Source organism: Notechis scutatus, chromosome 1, assembly GCF_049901735.1.
Source record: "Notechis scutatus isolate UNSWTSFEM ecotype Mainland chromosome 1, rNotScu1.2, whole genome shotgun sequence".
Taxonomy (NCBI): Eukaryota; Metazoa; Chordata; class Lepidosauria; order Squamata; family Elapidae; genus Notechis; species Notechis scutatus.
The window spans coordinates 167,329,239-167,353,222 of NC_142009.1; the positions used below are offsets into that span (position 1 = coordinate 167,329,239).

General features: G+C 35.3%; 1 protein-coding gene across 27 annotated transcripts in view; it reads right to left on the reverse strand.

Moving 5' to 3' along the window:
* The window catches only part of MAP2 (microtubule associated protein 2), a 260,296-nt gene that overhangs the window by 62,042 nt on the left and 174,270 nt on the right, over positions 1–23,984 (reverse strand). For 25 of the 27 annotated variants that reach the window (XM_087949428.1, XM_087949430.1, XM_087949429.1 and 22 more), the window contains one exon: positions 393–506. The exons of 1 other annotated variant lie outside the window; for it this stretch is intronic. In XM_087949428.1, the coding sequence (XP_087805554.1) occupies positions 393–506 (114 nt within the window). The remainder of the gene's footprint in view (positions 1–392; positions 507–23,984) is intronic. One more of the 27 variants, XM_087949436.1, reaches the window with a different exon arrangement.

Here is a 23,984-nt window from a genome sequence, read left to right on the forward strand (position 1 = left end):
CAGTATATTGGTCCAAAGTAACCGCACAAGCAATATGACCAAACAGAGCCCTGAACCTAGATTCCTCACTTCCAATTTAACTTTTTAATCACTAATTCCACTGGGTTTTTTATCCTTTGCCCCCTTATTTTGATCACTGGGAAAGTTGAAAAATTACTTACGGAATAAATATCCTATTTTGAAGTTTGTATTATCCATATACAAAGCCATCAAAAATTGGACTGTGACATAACTCTACCTTTTCTAAAAAGCTGCAAAATAGTTCTAAGTGAGTCAGCTCTCAGGTTTTAAAAATGAAATAAACTACACAAATTTTAAAAATGGGAAAGCTGTAGTTCAACATCTTGTTTTCTAACACACCACAAACAAACATCTAAGATCATTTGCTTTACCTAAAGGTAATTGCGCTGGCTGATCTTTGAGCTGAGCTTCTTTTTCCTGTTCACTTTTCAGAACTGCCACAGCTTCAGCAGTTACTACTTGGACTATTCTTGCAGATACTTCTTCTGGGACAGGTGGAGGATTAGCAACAAGACAAACAAAAGCATGTTAATGATATAGGAAGCAATTAAGAAAGACATACAATTATTTTGGATCTAGGTTGCAATTTTGAAAGCACTTTTGCACTCTTTACTTATTATGTTCAACTTACCCTATTTTGCTAACTTAGGACTGCTGGTTTCTCAAAAAACCACCACTCTGTCTATATCTATCTATCTATCTATCTATCTATCTATCTATCTATCTATCTATCTATCTATCTATCTATCTATCTATCTATCTACCAATCATCTGTCTGCCTGTCTGTCAAATTTCCACATATAATTATTATTAATTCTAGCCTCCATGACTAGCTTGACTTAAAAATGTTGAGGAATAGTACTTGTACTTCAGCTGGACAACCTAAATCCTTCAGATATTACTCCACTTCCTATTTGTTGCTTGTTGGGAACTGCTGTTCAGCAACATTGAAGACTCTTTATTTAGAACTTGATCTGTGGAAGGAAAGCATTATCCCTATCGAGCAATTAGTACTGAATAGACTTAATTGCTAATTTAAAAAAGTATGTACATACATTTTCTTAGGGTTCTGGGATTTGGTTAGTGAATGCAGGCAGGTTCAAGGTTAAATAAAAGCATGGCTGCTTAGTATTAGAATGAAGTGACCTGTCAACCATCTCATCAAATACGTTAGTTACATCTTTACCATCACCCACCCATCTTGCCCAATTGTGTTATTTGTCTATTGAAGAGAGATTTCAATCAGATTCAGTTGTCGAACTATGTACTACTCGTACTAACTATGGTTTTATTTAGGAAGAAGACCCCAGTATGCTTTGTTTAAGGTGACAAAATACTTTGGATTTTCACTTTAATACTAATGATCAGGAAAATCTCCCCTCCCTTAGACTCTTGTTTCAGTATCAGAAGGATCTCCCACATTTATAGAAAACTTGGCAAAAGTGTTTGTTATTGCCGTTTTAGATTTAGAGTGAGAGAACAGAAAAATTTCCCTCTATTTTTATACCTGCCTTAAAGAAACTCAAAGTGAAAAAAATTTCCTCCCCTATAATACTTAGTAACCCTAACATCATGACTTATTTCCAGAAAACTAAAAATGTAGGGAATTAATTGACCTTTGAAGTCCAGACAGAGGAAGCTACAGCTATGAGTGTTATTTTCTGGGTCTCCTCTGATCTTTTATAGGATGAGGACCCAAAGCATCTTGTCTCTGTTAAACATATAAACAAATCCAGGCCCAAGCTATACAGAGGTTTAAAGCAATCCTCAAAAGCTCAATTCAGGGCTTCAAAGCCTATTGGCAGCCAATGAAATGTTTTCAAGATAAAGTATTATTCTATTAAATCTAATTCTTTTATGAGTTCCCAAATAACATCAATTCCTTACTCATTCATGAATTTTGCAACAGCTTTTGATTATCTGATCATTTGTGTCTAGTTATTCCCTGAAATCCCTTTTACATCAAAATTAAAAATCCTGGTCCAGTTTATGATTAGTGCCACCTCCTTGTGTCCCCACAATGCCATTATACTGTATTTGCACAGGTTTGGGAAGACAAGCCATTTAACTATTAACTTGTCTGTTTGAGATACAAATGGTGCAAAGAAAGATTTTTCTGGATCTGCAGAGTGGGTAATTTTCAACTGGTAGGAACTCTTACCTCCTCATTCCCAACCAGGAAATCTACATCCCCTTCTATACCAAGTCACTGCAACATTCTGCAATACTCCATCATCTTTCCCAGTCTTTGGTGTGATTTTACCAGTTTGTTCTCTTCATAGCAATTCCTACATATAGCAATTTCTAAGGTATTATATCTTATAATAACAATTTAGTTTGGGAAAACAACTATTAGCAACTGGCCCTGTTCAGCAGACAAGATATTTCTTTAATTTCTTTATCCTGTCAAGGGATATCAGCTGTGGTTTTTTTTTAAATCCACCATTGTTAAAAGTTGAGTCCTTGATGCTGAATTTAGCTTCAACTCAGTAGAAATAACTATTACCTTCAAGGCCGATTTAACAGTATGACAAGCAATCTTTCTTGTTTAACAAAGCATGCTGTCTCTGCCTGGAAAACCTACATGACTTGACATTTGTCCTCCCAGAGAAAGTGATGATACTTTGCAAACAGGCTTGGTAATGGGTCATACATAACGAAATAAAATGCCCATATGTATGCCTGAAAGTATCTAACCTCTTCCTTCCTTTATCAGTTGGCAATGTATGTTGCTGCAGTTGCAACCCACACTGGAAGGCATCCACTGCAATCAAGCTGAGTGATAGATGCTCAATCAAAAACTGACAGCCATCATCTCACACTCTGCTGAGCATGGCTGGAAATAAATGTTGAAGCTTTCTTTTCTTTTAATAAAGTTTGTAACATGGATATGACAACTGGAGATGAGGTAAGATCTGGAGCCAATTGATACATCCAATCTTCTCGTGTTCCGGTTTGTCAGGCTTCGGAGGCGGCAGGAATTCGTGTTTGTGCGCGATCCCTGCCACACTCGCTGCTGGAGTGCCTTCGATCCAGTTGGATTGGGAGGCTATAGTTATCCTGTAGGGATAACTGAAGAGAGGGGAGATCCTGGCAGGGGTCTGGGGGCATCACAACCTCCTTCCCCAGCCGGCTTAATTCCCTTTTCCAAAGGCGGTGGAGCGGCAGTCAGCAATGGCCGCCACAAAGAACTTCTCAGCCGGACAAGTTTTGTGCAGGAGGAAGTTGAGAAAGTGAAAGCTTTTGGCTGAACTGGGACGACAAGCAACATCTAAATACCCTGGAACTTTGGCTCTTAAGTGATACATTGTTCCCAAGAGGATCGCAAAGCTGCGGTTGAAAGTGAAAGGGAAAGCTTTTTTTTCTCCTCACTTTCCTTCCCTACGGAGACAGCAGATGGAAATCGGAAATACCCGCTTTGGCAGCAGAAGGTACTAATTTTGAAAATTAAAGCCAAGGGGACATTAGATTTCTAAACACTGGCATTTAAAAATTAAAATCTTTTTGCTATAAGTGGGAAGGAAGAGAGGTAAATGATTTATACCAAGATTTGTTGAAGGAGACTGCTTGGAGCTTATAAGATCAGAGATTAAATTGCAATAAAACTTCCAAAAATTACCTTGGAATTGTGTAATTGAATTCTATCCCAGGAAGAGAAAGTATTAAAAGAAGAAAGTGCTAAATGAAACAGTTTGTGCTGACTTTGACTTTGTAAATTATCTTTTGAAAGACTAAAAAAACATTTGGATTGCTTAAATTTTTTTTTTCACAATGGTATCTGTTGAAGAATTGAAAATGGAATTTGAAAAGTTAAAAGAGGAAGAAGAAGGCAAGGGCCTTCTTCTGTCATACTTCAACCAGTGATTACAGGAAAAAGTTTGTATTAAAGAGAAAAGATAAATAGATAATTGAAAAAGAACGGAAAAAAGATACAAGTATAATGATTTAAATTGAGATTAAATAAATAAAATAGAATTAAGAGAGTGAAAAGAGGGGAGAAGACATATGGAAAATATAGAATGTTAAATAAGATATGAAATAGTATATAAGGTGAGCATGAATTTGATTTATGTCTGTACAAAAAGTTGTAACCCGGGGTTAAGCCGCTTTCTAAAAAGAAGTTTTATGTCTTTATGTTATATATTTTGTTTGTTTATGTTTGTTTATTGAGAACTAATAATGTTGGATAAGAACATATGAAACAGTAATAATATGAAATATAGTAATATGAAATAGATGAAAGTATAAGTTTAATGAATAAAATTGAACAGAAGTAAAGGAAGAAACAGTGAGAAGTTGGAAAAAGAGTAATAAGATATGAAGTTGAATACATAAGATGCATATTAAATTGTGTTTGTATGGAAATGTGATAATTTAGAATTATGTTGTACTTAAATAAGATGTTTTATTTGTTTTGTTAAGTACTTCTTAGAAAAGATGTTCTATGTTCTTACGTTTTATGTTTTGTTTGTATGTGTATTGTCTTTGAAAATTAATAAAATTTGCTTTAAAAAAAAAAAGATACATCCAATCTTCTCTACAGCATGTATTTGTTGCTGAACTTTCAGCCCTAGGGACTTTCAAACTCTCTTAAGTTGAGCTTAATATTGGAAAAGATGCGAATGGTTTTGGAAGTGTACAAAGAAGTGTCAGGGAGGATTTATTGTCTATCAACATTTTGCCCCTTGGATGATCTAGCAGAATAGCCTTAGCTTTATTCTATACCACAGAAATTTGTCAGTCCTTGCCACTGTCAGAAAATTCTGCCTTGAACAAACCCACAGCAGACATACCACTGTGTTAGCCTGAGCAAACTGCAACTCCTCAGAATTCTGTTTACTGGCAGAGAAATTGGGTGTGTGGTGGTGAATAGTCCAATATTTACGTAATTGTTGCAGTGGTGGGCTCTCATTCTTTTAGTGCATTGGCTACTAAGAAGAGAAGAAACAATTTGTAACAACAGTTGAGATAGTAGAAATAATAAATAGACTGAATAGAGTGTACAAGGCCAGTACACTCCCCCCTCCAGATCTCAGTATCAAGTATAATAAAAATAGTCATTGCCGTTTCTTCAGATTCTGTTTGTTTTTCATTCTAAATATTATGCCTCTAACTCATGCAGCAGTCATGACCTGCAGCTGTTTTTCCTGTCACCATCATTAGAGTTATTATGAGCATGGCTTTCAAAAGGCTCCAATTTTCTTGATTTTCTTCTTGCAATCCCAAATCACTAAATATCTTTTGGGTACTAGTTGCAATTATCTAAGATGTTACTTATTCCACTATCAAACTTTGGCCTTGCAGCCATGTCCAGTTTCCAATAACTGAGGTGTTTCATGACCCAAATCAGAATAGAGATGGGGAGAAAGTTGCTGGCTGTAGTGGTACTGGAGAAGCAGTTTTGTTTCTTAATATATTATATTTTTATTTAATCTTATTTAATATAAACCATCCAAATAAAACAAAATAAATTGCCATTTTTAATCAATTAAAATTCAAATTATAACATTATTGTGAGGGACATTTTAGCAACATATGCAGCAGAAACACATTTTTATTGTTTCGTTTTCTTTTTGTTGTCAATGGCTACCAAACAAAACCAGGATATTTGGTACTAATGGATCTTATAAGCACAGGATCCAATGATTAAATAAAATTTGGGGAAGGTAGCTACTTAGCTCTTATTATATAAAAGGATTTTAGTGATATTTAAAAAGAAAATCTAGTAAAATTCAATGAGAAGGTAGGTGGGTATGAATTTCATACTACTTACTCTTGCTAGTTTCTTTGTATCTTTATAACTGCGTTTTTCAAACCTGGCAACTCTAAGACCTGTTGAGACCCAGCATGGGAATTGGTCCACAGACCTTAAAGTTGCCTAGTCTGAAAAAAACACTGCTTTAGAATATAACTATAAATTCTGAGCAAAAGGGGGGAAGAGACTTATTTGATGCTATTACAAGCTTATTCCCTATGCTGCTCTACCACATTTCACATATACAGTACTGTATAGATTATTGTATAGCTTATAGGGATGTGGTTCACCCTGACTATAAAAGAGTAAAAAATGGCATATTAATTCTTGGAGGCTTTCCAGCTGTAGATCCTGTAAGCAAGAAATCTACCATATTTAAAAATAATAAATGGTAGAGCACTTAATGAAAGACTAATTGGAAAAAAAGGCAAATACTGTTGAATTGCTTGCTCTCTGCAAGCATACATCAGATTTGGTGATTTTTCGGAAAAGCTGATGAAGGAACATAGACTTTCTGGTGGTTTGCTTTAGGTTATAAATACTAAGCATTTTTTATCTTATTTATTTATAAATTAAGAGAAATCATAAAGGAAACTAAATCCGGATTACAGTAAATGCTGCCATCCTGAAAAGTACTATCATCCGTAATTTATAAAAGTATCAATGAAATCTTTAAAGAAATAGTAAAGAGCCAGAAACAGCTGGAGAGAAAATGTGGGTCAAACTAGCTGCGTGGAATAACAGTGTATAAGATGGAGGGGAATTGCCTCTTTATATTTGGCAAGAAGCATGGGGAGAAACAGCGTTATTTTTCTCTGCCCAGCATAATTCTCCTACTAGAGCCAGTTTGGGGAAGAACTGCGTAACAGCAGAGTGGTGAATATTTGTTTCCTCCAAAGTATATGAGTGATACTTGGGTGACTCTGTCAGTCAGTTATTCATCCATCCATTTAATTATCAGCTGAAACCAGCAAAGGTAGATTCAAAATGACAGTCCCATCACATATTCTGAAAGCGGTCAAATACTGGAAAGATTCAGCTGGCCCAGAGAGAAATACTGGTTTTTCCCCCCTCTCTTCTGCCAATTTAGCCATGTTTTAGATGAGGAACAGGAGCAGAAGACAATGAAGCAATTAGCTATACTGCAGCTGCGATATGAGGAAATTTCAAATGCTTCTTGGAGAATTTCACAGCAGGGACCAGTTTCCTTAGCAACAACTATAATAGCTGTTAAGGTAGAAATTAGACAATAAAAGGAATGAGTAATTCAGTTATTAGTTAAGTGCATGTGCTAAATATATTTCTAAACTATGAAATAAAGAAGACTCATTACTTCCTTCATGTAAACAACTTGACAAATCTATGGTAGAACTCCCCCCCCCCCCAATAATATATCTAAGCATCTTGACATAGATAACCAACAGAATTGGATTCTATTGTAATACCATCAAAACATTCAATATTTTGGATACTCTGAATGTTAGGTAACTTGGAATTAAATTTTTTAAAATCCTGATGTAATTTATTTGTATTGCATTTTTATATCAAATTTAGGGACTGTGTGACTGTGATCTCACTTAGAGAATGATATAATTTAATATTAAATAAGATTAATGCAAACAGAAAAAAACCATGAAATTATGAGATCAGCCTTCAATGACTTCCAACTACTAAAGTTCTACTCATGAATTCCATATTTATATAGAGACAATATCAATATATAGAGGCATGCTAGATATATAGAGATATAAGTTTGCAATCTTAGGTAATCCAAGGTAAAAACTGCAAATAGATACTATTTTTACTGTACCCTCCCCATACTAACCCTATAGAAAGTGATTACCCAGAAAGCAATAAATTAATCAGAAGACACATTAATGCCTCTCTAGTGAAATCTATTTCAGTGAATGCTATAATAGATGGATGCACTTGATCTTGGAATCTAAGCAATACATGGACAGCGACTTCTGGGGTTGCCAGAGCTGAATATACACTTTAAGATCAGGGGCAGCTATCTCCTGAGGCATTCAATAAAATAGATTCACTGGAACACAGGTAATCCTCAAGTTACAATCATTTGTTTAGTGACCATTCGAAGTTACAATAACACTCAAAAAAGTGATTTAGGACCGTTTTTCACACTGTTGTAACATCTCCACGGTCACATGATCAAAATTCAGACACTTGGCAACTGTCATGAGATCACTTTCTTTCTTTTTTCAATACATTTTTTATTTTTATTTCTTTAAATACATCTTTGGGTGAACAGTGTGGTTCCAGGTCTTTAACATTTTAAAGCAAACATGACCATAATTACATATTCCAACTATTAACTTTTTATCTGATTTCATATTATTACCTATTACCATTTTTTTCATTCATTATTCTCATATGCTACTTTATATCAATCTCTACATTCTTAATATCATTTTTATACGTATTCTTGTGATAATCAGATTTGCAAATTTTATCAAATTATATCATTCAATTAATCATTCCTAAATTCATCTTAATTTATATTATCCAGTATTTATCCCCTTTTTCATATTAATTTTGCCACCATTATATATTTAAAACGAAGTCCCTCTCTAATCTCATTACATTACACAAATCATACTTTCCATCTTTTTTTTCATTTAACAAATTATATATTCTAATAACAATGTAATCATTTTTATCTTTTACCATATACATATATGTTCTCCATCAGGTTCCACATGGCATTTCCTTCCCCATACTATCATATTGGTTTTCTTGTACATTCCTTAAACAATTATATATCTTAAATAATAATCCTATAGTAAATTCTTATTTCCATATTTATTCCAATTAAATGTCAATCCTTGATTTATTCTAGTTAACATTTTATATATCTTTAATAATAATTTTATGATAAGGATTAATTTTAGATCTATCAAAATCAATAATTACATATCTTAACTAATAAAACACCCATTCATGTGGAGTCCTTATCCTTCCCTTCTTCAACCATCATCTCTTACACTCCTTACTATGTTACTTATTCTCTTCCTGGCTTGCATTCCATTTTCTATCATTTTTTCTCTTACTCATTCCTCCTTTCGCTATTGCATTCCACTGTTTCTTTCTCTGGTTATTTGGTTTTACCCCCACCCTCTCCAAATCTTCTTTCTGTAGTTTCCTTTCCTGTTACTTTACTTTCAAAATATTCTCCCCTTGATTTATTACATCAATCATTAACATTTTAAATTTGATTTCCTTTTTGTCCTTTTGTTTTATTTGTTGCTCTCTTTGCCCTGTTTCTCTTTTATTTAACTCCTCCTCCTCCTGCATTGTTCTTCTGTAGTTTGCATCACCATTTCTGAATTTTCTTCCATGCTCTGTATTTTATTCCATAAGTCCAAGCTTCTGTTTATCATTTCTTTTATAGTTTGAAGTTTCAACACTATTTCTTTTCATATTTCACTCATTTTTATTTTGCTGATTTTATTTTTGTGTCCCAGTATTCAATTGTCCTGCAGTCTTTATTTAAACCAGCATTTTCCTTCGATCTATAAGTCCAATCTCCTTTTCATTTCCCAAGTTTAACCAGTCTATTACTTTTCAAAAGTCCAGGGGTAGTATCTTCATATATTCCTCCACTGTTTTAATTTTAATGTTCCAATTTTCTAGGATCTTGTTGTAATACAGTTCCTTTTATATTCTTTTATATTCACACTTTAAATAGGTCATAAAGTTTAAGGGATCTACGGGATTTTTTTTAACAGCAGGTGGCACGCTTATTCTAGTTTTCACTTTCCACCTTTTTTTCTGTTTCTTTAAACTTCATCAGATTTGCCAATGTTTTCAAATGTTAGCTATTATTTTCTTTTTTTTTTCACAGTTGATTTCAGCATTTTAAGTAATGCCTATCCAATGCCAAATCCTGTACAGTCACCAATTCCAATTTCATATTCTTTTTTTATAAAAGTTTTCTCTTTGAATTATTTCCCTTCTATTTAAGTTTTAAAAATTAAATTCTTTATATTTCCCAAATTGTTCTCTAACTTTAAAATCTCCGCCAGTCCAATTCTGAGATCTCTTTCCTGCTATTTTTATCGGAGTTACCTTTTGTAGCTCAACATATTTTCACCCAGTCCACACACCATTCACTGCTTCTTTGCTCCAGCACAGTCTTAGGTTTTCAGATTGCCTCCCGTCTTCATGGCAGCCATTTTGGCTACTGCTACAGCTCGTCTTCAGAGGGGTTTTTCTTTGCCATGGAGGAGAGATGCGACTCTCCTGTATCTGTCAGGTGGTCCTCCTTTCTTCTCCCCTTCGGGGTGGTTCTGGTCCCAGTTGGGACCCTCCAACGAGTAGAGCTCAGGATGAAGCCGTGGACGATTGTGGACCTCGCTCCAACTACGAGGGAGGTACAGCCAGAAGTGATCACTTTCTGACAAGCAGATTCAATGGGGAAGCCAAATTCAATTAACAACTGTGTTACTAACTTAACAACTGCAGTGGTTCACTTAACAATTGTGACAAGAAAGTTTACAAAGTGGTGCAAAAACTCATTTAACAACTGTCATGTTTAATAGTGGAAAATTTGGGCTCAATTGTGATCATAAGTCAAGGACTACCTACCTACCTATGTGCCAGGTAATGGAGAACTCTATGTCTGATACTGTTTCCATCAGCAAGGAATGATTCATAAATAAATGTACACTTATTGGCTTTGTGGTACTGTAAGTTAGACTATCAGGATTCCTTTTCTTCTCGTCATTGCTGTCCTACTTAAAGCATCCCCTTATAATAATCCAAAGCAAATGAGGTTCATGTAGAAGATGTTACTCTTTTAAGGACTCTTCTGAAGTCAGTACAAACACTTCATTATATCTTATTCCTACAACAACTTGTACACCATACTTATTTTACACAGATAAAATATTGGTATTATTGAGAAAATGCAGCTGAGGTGAAATAATTTCAAATTAATTTAGTGTAAGTAAAATTCGTCTAGGGCAGGGCTGTCAAACTTGTGTCATAATGGCAGCATCACATGACGTATTGGGACTTTTTCCCCCTTTGCTAAACCAGGGAGGGGCAGGACCAGCACATGATACATCTGACCCACGGGCCGTGAGTTTGACACCCTTGATCTAGGGAAAAAAGGTTCAGTTAACATATGCACAGAAACACATCTACAATTTCTTCACCACTACCAAGATTATACTCCAAATCCTGTTTACTCATGATTTTAGAGACAACAGATTCTTTCAGGACAGATCTTTATTATGCCATCCTCCTCCTTCATTCAAGGATTTGAGGGATTGAGATGATATCCTCTTCACCTTTTAAGCTTCCTTTGAAAAGTCATTAAATGATTCAAAGTGCAGAGTATGCAAAAAGGCAGATGAAACAGTAGATACGCAGCGTGGGCAGGAAGATCACAAACTGATTATAAACAACAATATAATACAGAATGATTCATTGAAAGATCTGTAAAAATCATCATTTGTCAGTAATGAAAACTTTCAGTGTAGAATTTTAAAACTAGTTGAAAATGAGTAGGGTAAAATATTCTGAGATTTCCAAATACAAACTGATAAAGACTTGGCTCATAACACACAAGACTTAAGTGTGGTTGCAAAGAGGAAAGACTATGGTGTAAACTGGCCATGAAGGTCCCAGTGGTTATCAGCCCACTAAGTGCAATACCACAAAATCTAAAATGGAACTTATAAAATTGCAGCCCAGGCAACAGTGTGACAAGAGACCTCTCAACCCACAGAAGGAATGGGAGTATAGAAAGCCTCTCAGAAGTGACCCTCCCTAGTTCTGAAGAAAGCAAAGGCTGGGGAAGTGGGAGGTGCTGGTACACTTGCAAGTAAGTACAACATTACAGTAAGGGTTAAAGTTAATACTCATGATTTTAGTTTCTTGTCTGGATTACCTCAGAGGGCTGACATTCGTTGATGGGGAAATACTGACTGGTAGGCTCCTATCCTGAACTCTCTCTTTACTCATATTAACAATACATTCCAAAATGTAATGTAATAAATTCAAACTCTAGGATTATTAAAAGGAATCTCAAGTATTCTGATACTACATAGAAACAATATCAAAATGCACCAGAAGGGATGCTCTAGCATGGCAGGAAACACAAAGCTATAAGTATTCCTTTGGGAGGTTGATTGACAAATTCTCTGTCAGAGGAGAACAACATATTCTTTTAGCAAAATTGTGACATGAAAGACAGGCATAATGCCTTCTCTCCCTTCAGGGTCCCATTGCCATATTGACATTGCTAATGCCACTAGCCCTACGACATTGCACCATCTGCATAACTCCTGGATATTTGTTTGGGCTCCACTAGCATAATTGAATCTTTTTCTTTCAGACTGCTAAGAATTTCATTGTGCAATAATTCACAAATATAGAAAAGAAAGGAGCAAGAGTTTCATTGCACCAAAAAAAAAAAACCTATCAGATTTGACACTCAAATATATATATAAATTGGCCCTCTGGATATTTATGGAAGTTGCACAAAATGATTTGGTTCTCAAAAACCATTAGCTTAGTTTTGTCATCATGATAGCTGGTGGGAAAAACTGAAGTCTTTATTTTGATGGCCTAAAGAATTTTGCATAAGGTTCCCAATTTTATTTTAATATCCACCAGAGTGGACTACCCGAAAGCCATTCTCTTAGTGGCATATCAGATATGGAATGCAAAAATCTGAGCTACCACTAGATGGAAGCAAAGTGTTTTCTGAATCTGCAAAATCCAAACCACTGGATGGGAGGGGAGGAGGATGGGAGATAAAACTGACAATTCTTCATAATCAGAATGAAGGAAAGTGAGAACAGTGAGAAAGCTGAAGAAACTGCCAAACACAGAATTGGGAAAATGCCTAAACTATGAACATTGTCAAAGATGGTGGGAGGGAGGGAAGCAACAATTTCACCACAGATTCTGCAAGCTATATAACAATATTAAGAGATATTTAATGAGAAAAGTCATCCTTCTCTGAGAGTATATAATGGAGACAGAATGAATCTGAAGGCTTCAGAAATTTAACACTTACTTAGGATATATATTATACTCAAATATCCTTATAAGACTGAGAACAAACAGAGTTATGATTTCCATAGGACTGATTCCCCAAGGAGAAATCCAATCTCCATAGGGTGGTTTCTTATATCTTCCTTCCAGAATATCTGCTGATACTGCATTCACTCATTTGATTTTTTTTTTAAAAAGCAACTCAACATAAAACTAATCCTGGACATTTCTTTGTTCTTATAAATGTGCTTATTTAAGCACACTTATGTATGTGTATGTATGTATGTATATATGTATGTATGTATGTACATGTAAATATTTAAAAAGGATTGATATGCAGTATCTGGACAGCACAATTGTTGAGAATAGCAGAGGAGGGGGAGAGGAGGAGGAGGAGAATGATGACAATTACTATCTCTGTTACCTTACAGATAATCATTCACATTCACAGAGAGAGAGAAAAATCTAAAACAATGTAACTTTTTGTGATTGGCTTGAGATTTTATCCTTTCCTATCATGTCTCAGTGATTTTCCAGATCTTTTGGTACTGCATCAAATGTGCCAACCATTATTGATATCACTGCAACTATCTTTTTCTGCATTCACTTGATTTATATTTGTTAAAATGCTGGCCACAGAATGGCCGCTTTTGCCATTTTTGCCTTCACAGCACCAGCTGCTCCTTCTGAGTACATCTTTAGTTACACTGCTTTTCAATACACCTTCCTTTATTAGATCATATAGTTTATCTTCCTAGCTACCCTTAGTATATTCAGCTCTGGTTCTTTTTGCTTCTTCAATTGTTTGCTGCACTTGCAGCATTCCATTCATAGCAAGAGCAACCTATCAATATCACTACATGGGTGTAATGCACAATTGATCATCACTATTTTCCAAGACTTTAATCTGGGTTTTTTAGCTCAGCTTGTGTCCAGAGTATTGAGGAAACAAAATTGCCCAAGTATTAATGGTTGTATTTCCACTGTTAGGCTTGGATTTCAGGAAATAGTTTTTGAATATACTGGCTTTGACTTTAATATGTCTAATGTTATTCACTAGAAATTTGTAACTATCCTTTCATGCAAGATTTCATAATTTATTTCCAACTAGCCTTTCAATTCCATCCATTTTAATCAATTTTTGCTTATTTACCATTAATGATGAACTTTTATCTAATTGAAAATCCTCAACACTGTTGATTATAATATTTCCTGAGGACTGTACTAAGAATGAAACAATTTTGATTCTGCACACAATATAAGAGACACAATAGAAATATAAAAAGGAGGAAATTCCCCCTCCCCCCTCAATCAATCAACCTCACATGGCTGATGCAGTGTGGATAACATGATGGGAGATTTACATATAAGCAGCTTGAGCTCTAAGAGGAAAAGCAGGATAAAAATATAATTTTGCTGGTTTTCTATAATTTTTATGATATATACCACAGTCTTTTACTCAACTCTTCACAACTACAGAAAACAAACCAACTTTCTGATCAAACAGAAAATGCATTAGAAATACAGAAATGATTTATTTCTACTGATTTACAATCAGCCTAGAATTTTTTTCATAAATGCAGATTCTGCATAAATCAAGCTCAAAGTGTTCAAAGTTTTAATGAGCTGTGTGTGTGAAGGAGACATATACATGTGTATAGCCCCTATTTCATTAACCAAAGTAGTTCTTGGCTGAAATGAAGCCAATTAATGGGTGTTGCCATTCTCCTATGACCACCATATCAACAGCAATAGCCTTATATACTGCTCCATAGTGCTTTACAGCCCTCTCTAAATAATGTTCAGAGTCAGCATAGTGCCTCCAACAATCTGGGTCCTCATTTTACTGACTTTGGAAGGATGAAAGACTGAGTCAGTTTTGAGCCGGTCCAGACAGAACTCCTGGCAATGGGCACAATCAGCTTGCAATACTGCATTCTAACCACTGTGTGCACCACCATGGCTTCTGAGAGGCTCAGATGATAACTGACACAGGCAGAAGAAGAACATGGAGACACAAACTATTAATTCACAGGAATGACAGAGATGCATGCTGCTGCTTCTATTATTTCTGAAAAGGCCTGCAGGAAGACTTCAAGGAAATCTAGGGAATGGAGAGAAATAATCTAATTGGGAATATCACCTGCCTTGGCCACCTCCTATACAGTATTTTTACCCAGAACTCTTAATGCAATTCCTCAATGTCTTTCATTTATGTCCTCTTTGTTACTGAATGAAATGTTTCCTGATATTTAATCCTTCTGAGAAAAGACAGAGTACCAGCAGCATCAATAACCATCAATGATGCTGTCAAAATGTTGACGTGTGTGATTATGCCACCAAGTATAATCACACTTACTTTCTTATACTGTATCTGATGCAAGTCACAAGCCATAGTGTGATCTCCTAACACACACTTGCTGTCATTTTCTCCTATGGCAAGGCTTTACTCAGCCTAACATCTTCCAGATCTGTTGGGACATTAAATCCCCAGTTTCCTCGTCTTTGAATTCTGAAATTTTAATCTCAGTGCAACTAGAGTGTGTTATTTAAGGATCAAACTCTTGCAGTTGATGAACAGATTCCTTCCAAAGTGAAGGTCTGATTCAGGGAATGTAAAAGTTCCTGGTACATAACTAAGCCTCTTGATAGATCTGAGAACATTTTTTTTTATCATAGGCTTCTATTTTTTTCCAGGTCTTTCGTTTCTCATAAGTTTGAAATATTCAATATATTCCCAGTAAATGCTCCCTTTTTATATTAAAAAAGCTAAAGGAATTGAAACTCAAGAAGAAGGGAGAAGGTAAGTAATCCAGAATGTTTTATTTTAGTTATGCATGGCAATAAGTTGGGCTCCAGACGAGTCCAAAGCCTGGAAGAGTAAACCTTTGGAAATCATGATGCTGACAAGAAATCCCCTTTCTTTCTTAGCTTCATCCATCCATCCACTGTCTTTCAACCTTATGCCATTACTGCTGAAAACAATGCCTTGCATCTTTTGTCTAGCAAATTGAGTCGCCTCTGACTAGTCAAAGAGACAATGCAGTTGGCCATGGGTCTGCTCTTGAATTCTAAATAAGCTCTCTTTCTGCCTACTTTATCTCAGAGGAGCTTAAACTGAAATTTCAGACAGCACACTGAAATGTTGGCATGGCAACACCAAAGAGAAAAGCTGCATTCAGATGAGGAATGGCAACAGCTTGCTTATGTAGATGGTTGTTTTCATTGTTTCAGTTCTAACTCAGAACGTATTATATTTCTATGATTCTAGAATGGCTACATATTAACCATTGGTGGGATTCAATTTTTTTTACTACCGGTTCTGTGGGCGTAGCTTGATGGACGTGGCAGGGGAAGGATACTGTAAAACTCCAGGCAGAGGTGGCATTTGCCAATTCTCCAAACTACTCAAAATTTCCGCTACCGGTTCTCCGGAACTGGTCAGAACCTGCTGAATACCACCTCTGATATTAACCCTGCACCATAGGTGTTTATAACTAATCAGAGAAATGAGGCAGTAAGTGAGATACCCAACAATCTTTTTAATTTCTGATGGCTTTCAAGAAATAAAAATTGGACAAACGTAGATGCCTTTAGTAAAAATTGAGTTTATAAAAACGATAACAAAATGGCAGAGGACTATAATATCTTACCAACATCTTCTGGAAATATGAATTTCCTAAAAGTCTATGGCTGCCAATAAAGAATAAGGAACAAAAAAAAGTGAGTGAAACAAAAAAGGTAATAAAATCTCTTGAGTCAGTTTCATTCAAAATAGAACTATTCAAGGAATGAATGTATTGCCTGTCAACAAAAATATGAATAAAAAATGTAGCAATTTTTCTAGCTGTTTAAACTTTGTTTTGCTATGAACTAAAAAGAATCCTTTATTTCTGAAATGATAAATGGAAAGTGAATCCCCTCTCAACAAAATTATAAAAATTATTTCTAAAATATTTTTAGAAATCAATTTCTTATAATTATTTAATGCTTAAATTTGTATATACATTTATGAATTATTCTGCAAACACATATAAATTCAGATATCATATTAAGTCATGGCTTCTGTTAAATTGGATTTCTTAATCCAGGGACATGAAGCTATAAACATCTTCATTTAATTGGGTTTCATGCCTCTAGTTCCAACTTAATCTAGTTCCAATGGTATCTAAATGAACAAGAACAAAAATTAAAAATTAAAAAATATTTTATAATACACATCTATAGATTAGACTAGAGCCTCCAGCACTGAATTTATTAAATTCATTCATTGCTAACTGTTAGAGGAGCTACAAAGAGAAAACTACTTCACATATTATCAAAACAGTAGAGTTACTACTGGCATCATATATCATTTGGACCTTTCACTGTGCATATTACAGATAGTCCTCACTTAATGACTGTAATTGGGACCAGAATTTCCACTGCTAAGCAACATGGTCATAAAGTAGATGTCACATGAACTATGCTGCTTAGTGATGGCAGTTGCAGCACTAACCTGTTTGTTGTTGTTAAAATGAATCCCACAATATTAAGTGTGACAGCATGTGGTCACCATTTGTGATATCCTGTCAGTTTCCCATTGATTTTGCTGGCAGTAAAGGTTGCAAATGACCACCATATGACCACAGGACCTTGTGATGTCATAACTGCAAGCCAGGCACCAAGCACTTGGATTGTGATCACGTGACTGTGCAGAAGCTGCGACAGCTACAATTACAAGGACTGATTGTAGGTATCACTTATGCAACACTGTCATAGTAAGTTTGAACAGTCGATGAACAAATGGTTGTTAAGTGACATGTACCACTTATTAAAAGTAACAAAAAAATAAAAACTATTAATTATCGTAGGGAAGCCTTCAAAAATAAAGAAAAGATTACAATTTGAATTGTTGAATTTTTAGATTTCTAACTAGCATTCTTCTGACTGTATTCATGGTCCACATTTATAAATATCTAGTACTAACACGTCACTCAATTTTTAAACAACTTTAGAGACTGTTTAATCCATTGATGTTAATATCCTAAATGAATCCCAAATTATATCGGCACCATCAAATTGAGGACTAACCAATTTTAAGCGACAATTTAAACAATACAATGCTATGGTTCATGACTCAGAGGTGCAAATGGTGTGAGAGCAGGAAGGGGAATGTGCAACAGCCAATCTCAAACTTTCCAGAGGACGTCATCTCTAACATGGCAGGTCTGAAGAGAGATTCTACATAAACTCAACTAAACATTTAATTCACATTTAATTTTGGACCTGTCTCATGAATATAAAACTGACATGTAGAAGAGTGTGGGACAGAGTGTGGGGCAGGATGCATTAAAGCTATATAATCCTTAAAAATTGATTCCAAACAATTGCTTAGGAATACATTTGTTAGTCAGTCTGTCTGTCTGTTTGTCTGCCTGCCTGCCTACCTGCCTGCTCATCCATCCATCCATCCATCCATCCACCCATCCACCCATCCATCCATCTATCTATTTACGGCATATCATACACAGACTAGCAATATATATTAACGTAACACCTAGATTAGTAAAACTAATAAAATATAAATGTTAAAAAGATCTATGTTCAAATATAGATAGATATAGATATAGATTAGATAGATATAGATATAGATATAGAGATAGATAGATAGATAGATAGATAGATAGATAGATAGATAGATAGATAGATAGATAGATAGATAGATATGAGTGTATATATAGCAATATATGTGAACCATTTCACATACTCATCATTTATATGGAAAAAATAGTAATTAGGAACATAAACATAGTGTCTTTCTGAAACTTTTTAAAATTGTTGCATCTTTTCCCAGGATTATATGGCCGTAGTAAGAGACAGACAAAAAATCCAAGAAAAAGTAAAGGTAGTCCTTGACTTATGACCATTTGTTTAGCAACTATTTGAAGTTATGACAACACTGATTTAAAACTGGTCCTCATCCTTACAACTGTTGCAGTCCAATTCTTGCAGTCATATGATTGCAATTTGGATGCTTGTGCTTAAAATGTTTAAATAAATAAACATTTCACTTCCAAAATGTCATAAACATTATTTAACTTAGCTATAAATAAGCATGAATTTTGCATTCTCAGACACTGACCACTGTGCAACTTATGATGAATTGCTATTACCAAGTAAATCAAAAATGGCTATATTATGGATCCACTTATATATTATATTTCTTCATTATACTATTTACAGTATATAAATCATCTTGCTTGCATGAACAGCTTTAATCCATATAATAGAGGGAGATACAGTTAAGAATTAATCCATTAATTGATGATCATCCCAGTTCTCTACATTGTAATTGAGGACTAGGCACTGTAATATGGTCCAGACATTTATCAAATATTTACTACTAAATATATTCACTTTTAGAAGAAGTAAACCAAACCTTGTATCAAGTTTTATATTCACACTTTATATCAGTATTAAGCATGTGTAAGTTTCCTGCAGATGTTAATAGGTGTTTTCTGATTCCTTCTGAATGGTGTCTACAAGTATAGATAAGCTAAAACATCTTTAATCCAAAATTTTACAATATTCTTAAAATATCAAGCATGATTATTATATATATATTTGCCACAATGTGAAGAAGTAAATACAATCTGCAACCGATAGTGGTACTGCTTTCATCCTTTATATGGATGAGAAGATGATTCTGACATTGGGAAGCATACCATATATTCATTTTATTCCCCAATATTTCAGTTTTGACAGACTTACTGAACAGAAACAAAATTAGGAATTTTACTGTATTACTAGTTACCCTTAGCTAACCAACAAGTCATTTTTGCCTAAATAAGTTGTTTCCTATTTATTGTTTTGTAAAATATCAACTGTAAAAGCATGGATCTTTAATATACAATGTTCTCAATTAATCATAAAGTACAAGCCTTTATTTTTCTAATCTAAACATGCCAATTAAACTTAATCATATGACAAATATTGCAATGCTGCAGTAAAAACAGAATAAAGCATTGCCAAGGTTACCAGCACTGGATATCTAAACACCCTCACAGATATAGAAAGTTAGAAAGGATTTATAAATGGATTTATTTATTGTTTGTTTGTTTGTATAGTATATGTCACATCATATGCTAAATATGAATAAATAAATACATGGGGGAGAGATTGATTCCTAGAAGTAAGTAAGTAAATTAGAGCCACACTTCTGAATTCATCCAGCATTAAGTTTTTTGTTTTTTGTTTTACTATCACTAACAATTGGTGGAGGCAGCTTCACATTCTCAAATATCACAGTAGAAGAATATGAAACTAATGTTCCTAGAATGAACTAAACCTTTCAAGTTCACTATGGAAAAATTCCACTTACTCTCTAACTGTCAAATAAAAACTTGTATTATTAGAAGCCACTGCATCTGGTATAAAGATATTAGAATCCAGCCCATGCAGTAGAATCCATTTGTAGCAGAGGCGGTATTCAGCAGGTTCTGACCAGTTCTGGAGAACTGGTAGCGGAAATTTTGAGTAGTTCGGAGACCTGGCAAATGCCACCTCTGACTGAAGATTTTACAGCATCCTTCCCCCGCCACGCCCACCAAGCCACGCCCAAGGAACCAGTAGTAAAAAAAATTGAATCCCACCACTGATTTGTAGCTACATATAAAGTCAGTTCACTTGGCCAAAGAATATCTATTTTCTGCCCTTGAACATTGTCTGTGTAAAGTACAAACTAACTATTCAAGAATGTATAGAGAATAGGGTGAAAAATCTGAAAAGTATTTTTTATTTATTTACATAAATCCATAAATGTATTTGGTTTAATTGTTGCACTCCTCAAGACCAGAACAAAAACCTGATAAAGCAAAAGTAACAAGAGAATTGAAGACCCTGTCCAGAAGATGGTGCTATCTAACTACTCACTATGCACTCATGCTCCACTCTTCCATGAAGTAGAAGAATGATACCAGGATTAATGCCATCAGACATGGGCTACAAAAATCCAGGCAACCATTAGATGACTTCAAAGAGATGCAGAAAACTCTTAACCTTTTGCTGCCAATGATCATCACTACCTGTCATCAGCATTGTTACAATCCAGGTCTGGCAGCTCTGAGCTCCTGTTGAGAAGCCTTTTATTTATTGAAGATTTTTAGGGAATCACAGTCCTAAATTATAAAAACTTGATTTCATTCAAAGAATATTATTTACATATTTAAATTATAAATAGTCCACTTTTCCTCAAATCAGGATGATATTTAAAGAATAACCGACTTAAAACATAACAAAGGACAGTGTGTTGGAAAAAAATCAAGCCAAATTTACTAGATGTTATATGACAATACTAATGCCCTAAAACTCTTCAAAATAAGTACAGAGCAACTTTGAGTAGCTGCTGCAATTTTATAAAGAGAAAACAGCTGATAGAGTGAACTGATAGAGTGCAAGATGTAAAACCTTTTTATGTCTAATTGATCCCAAAATACAGTATTATGATACTCAGTTCAGTCTTGGAGCTAAATATATTCTCAATTCTTGATGCTCATTTTAAGGAAAGTAATGGTATTCTGCAATATTAAATCTGATTAGCTCATCTATATTCTACTTGATAGATACAATTTTATTTTAAAATAGGAGATCCTTCCCTCTTTTACATGGGCATTATCAATGTAATAGGGCTGGTTGGGCATGGTGGCTAGGAATCGAAGTTGCAAATGGTGGACTTCACAATCTTCAATATTTTGCAGATATTGTCAAGAGTGATGAACCGAAGAAAAATAATAAATCAGTGTTGAGAGGTTAGATTCAAAAACATATTGAGACCAGCAAGAAGCAGCATTCATCTGTGGCCCATAAAATGCTTCTTGAACTATATTTTCTGTTTGATTTATTTAAAATAATCATATACAATGAAATTGATGTTTCATCATATGGCATCATATCTAAAAGAATGTTATTACTTAGACTTTTAAATGCAATGTGCCAATATGCTTGAATGGAAAATTGAATGATCTTTAAATTATCCATTGGATGATGTTTAATTTAAAAAAATAAATTAAACATCATCCAATGGATAATTTAAAGATCATTCAATTTCACTGGAAAGAATTTCAATATATTCATAAAGAAGAGTCTACTGCAGGATAAGAAAATGACTTCTCCCTAAATCACTCTTCCATGGAAAAATAAATCTGTCATGTCAGTCATAAAGCATTTAAACAGAAGAATGTTAGTTAAATTGTAAAAGAATATTGGAAGATGAGAATGTGAAGAACAAGCCTCAGAAGGGATCCTCCCTAGATTTGGGAGAATAAAGGTGAAGGAAGAAAAGGGTGCCTTGAGACTTGCAAAATTGATGTTAGCCTTGGAGGAAGTGCAGACAAGAAGCCGACTATGATTTACGGGTAGTCCTCAATTTACAACCATTTGTTCAGTGACCATTTAAAATTATAATTGCACTGAAAAAAGAGACATATGACCAGTTTTCACATTACAACCTTCGCAGCATCCCCATGGTCATATGATTAACATTTAGGTATTTGGTAACTGGCACTTATTTATGACAGTTGCACTGTCCTGTGATCAAGCGATTACCATTTGTAATCTTCCCAGATGGTTTCTGACAAATACAAGTCAATGGGAGAAGCCAGATTCTCTTAATGATCACATGGTTCACTTAACAACTGCAGTAATTCATTTAAAACAACTGTGGCAGAAAGGTAGTAAAATGACGCACAACTCACTTAATAACTACTTTACCTAACAACAGAAATGTTGGGCTCAATTGTTGTCATTAAGTAGAGGACTACCTATACTAGTTTTATATTTATTATAAGATTGCATTAAAAGAATTTTAAATGCTTGAAAGGACCTCTCCCCTTCCTTACTTTTACTCTCCGAAAAGGACATAAAATAAAAAAAGGAAGTCCCTTCTGAGGTGTTTTCTCCACCACCACCCTTCTTTCAGTCTCAGAATTCATTGATCAGGTCAGTCTGTTGACTTGGCCAGGACTCCCCAACCCTTGGGCCGCAGCCCACTACCAGCCTAGAGCCATTCAGAACCATGCCACAGAAGTGGCGGGCAAGCACACTCCAATTCCCACTCGTGCAAGCAGCGGGTGAGCATCTGCACACGCACTCCATTTGTGCAAGCAGTAGGCGCCCATGCCTGCTGCTCATGAAAATGGAGCTGCAGGCATGTTTGTACAATTGAAACTGCATATGTGCATGCTCATGCAAATGGAGTTGCACTTGTGCACACACTTGCCTACCGCTCACATGGAATCATTCCCTCTCCCCTTCCCCTCCAGTCCACAAAGGCAGAAAGGTTGGGGAACTCTGGTCTAGGCCACAGCTTTTCCTCCTTTCTCCCAAAGTCATTCCCACACACCATAACAGTCACAAACTCATGTGGGAAATATGTGAAATAAATTTCCTTTGCACTACCAAGTGCTTCTAAAGTTGGGATTTTACTGGCTACAGAAAACATCACTGGCTACAGAAAACCTCCTTCCCAGGCAGAAGGAAATCAACAACTAGCAGATGACCTGAATGTGTTTTATTGCAGGTTTGAAAGGAAACTACAGCCACCTATCTCCACAACGCCCATCTCAAACACACCAACAACAACCAAGCCTCCTACAATGAATAATTTCTTTGTTCGCTTTGAAGTGGAGACATCAGAGACAGATAAAATACAACCACTAGCCAATTGTAGCCCCCACCTCATTGTGGAGGAACAGGAGGTGAGGAGTATTCTGAGGGCTGTGGACCCTAGAAAGGCTGCCAGTCCTGATGGTATCTCTGGCCGTGTGCTTAAAGACTGTGCTGATCAGTTGGCTGGAGTCTTTACCAGGATCTTCAATCGGACTTTATCCCAGTCCACTATTCCATCTTGTTTGAAGGCTTCCACCATTGTTCCGCTGCCAAAGAAGTTCCCTATCAATAACGTCAACGATTACAGACCAGTGGCACTCACTCCTATCATCATGAAGTGCTTTGAAAAATTGGTCTGCTGGCACATCATTTCTGGTCTTCCACATACGTTTAATAAACACCAGTTTGCATACAAAAGAAATAGATCTACAGAGGACGCTATAGCCATCACTCTTCACACTGCTCTGACTCATCTAGAACAGCGGGGGAGCTATGTGAGGATGCTTTTTGTAGATTTTAATTCTGCATTTAACAC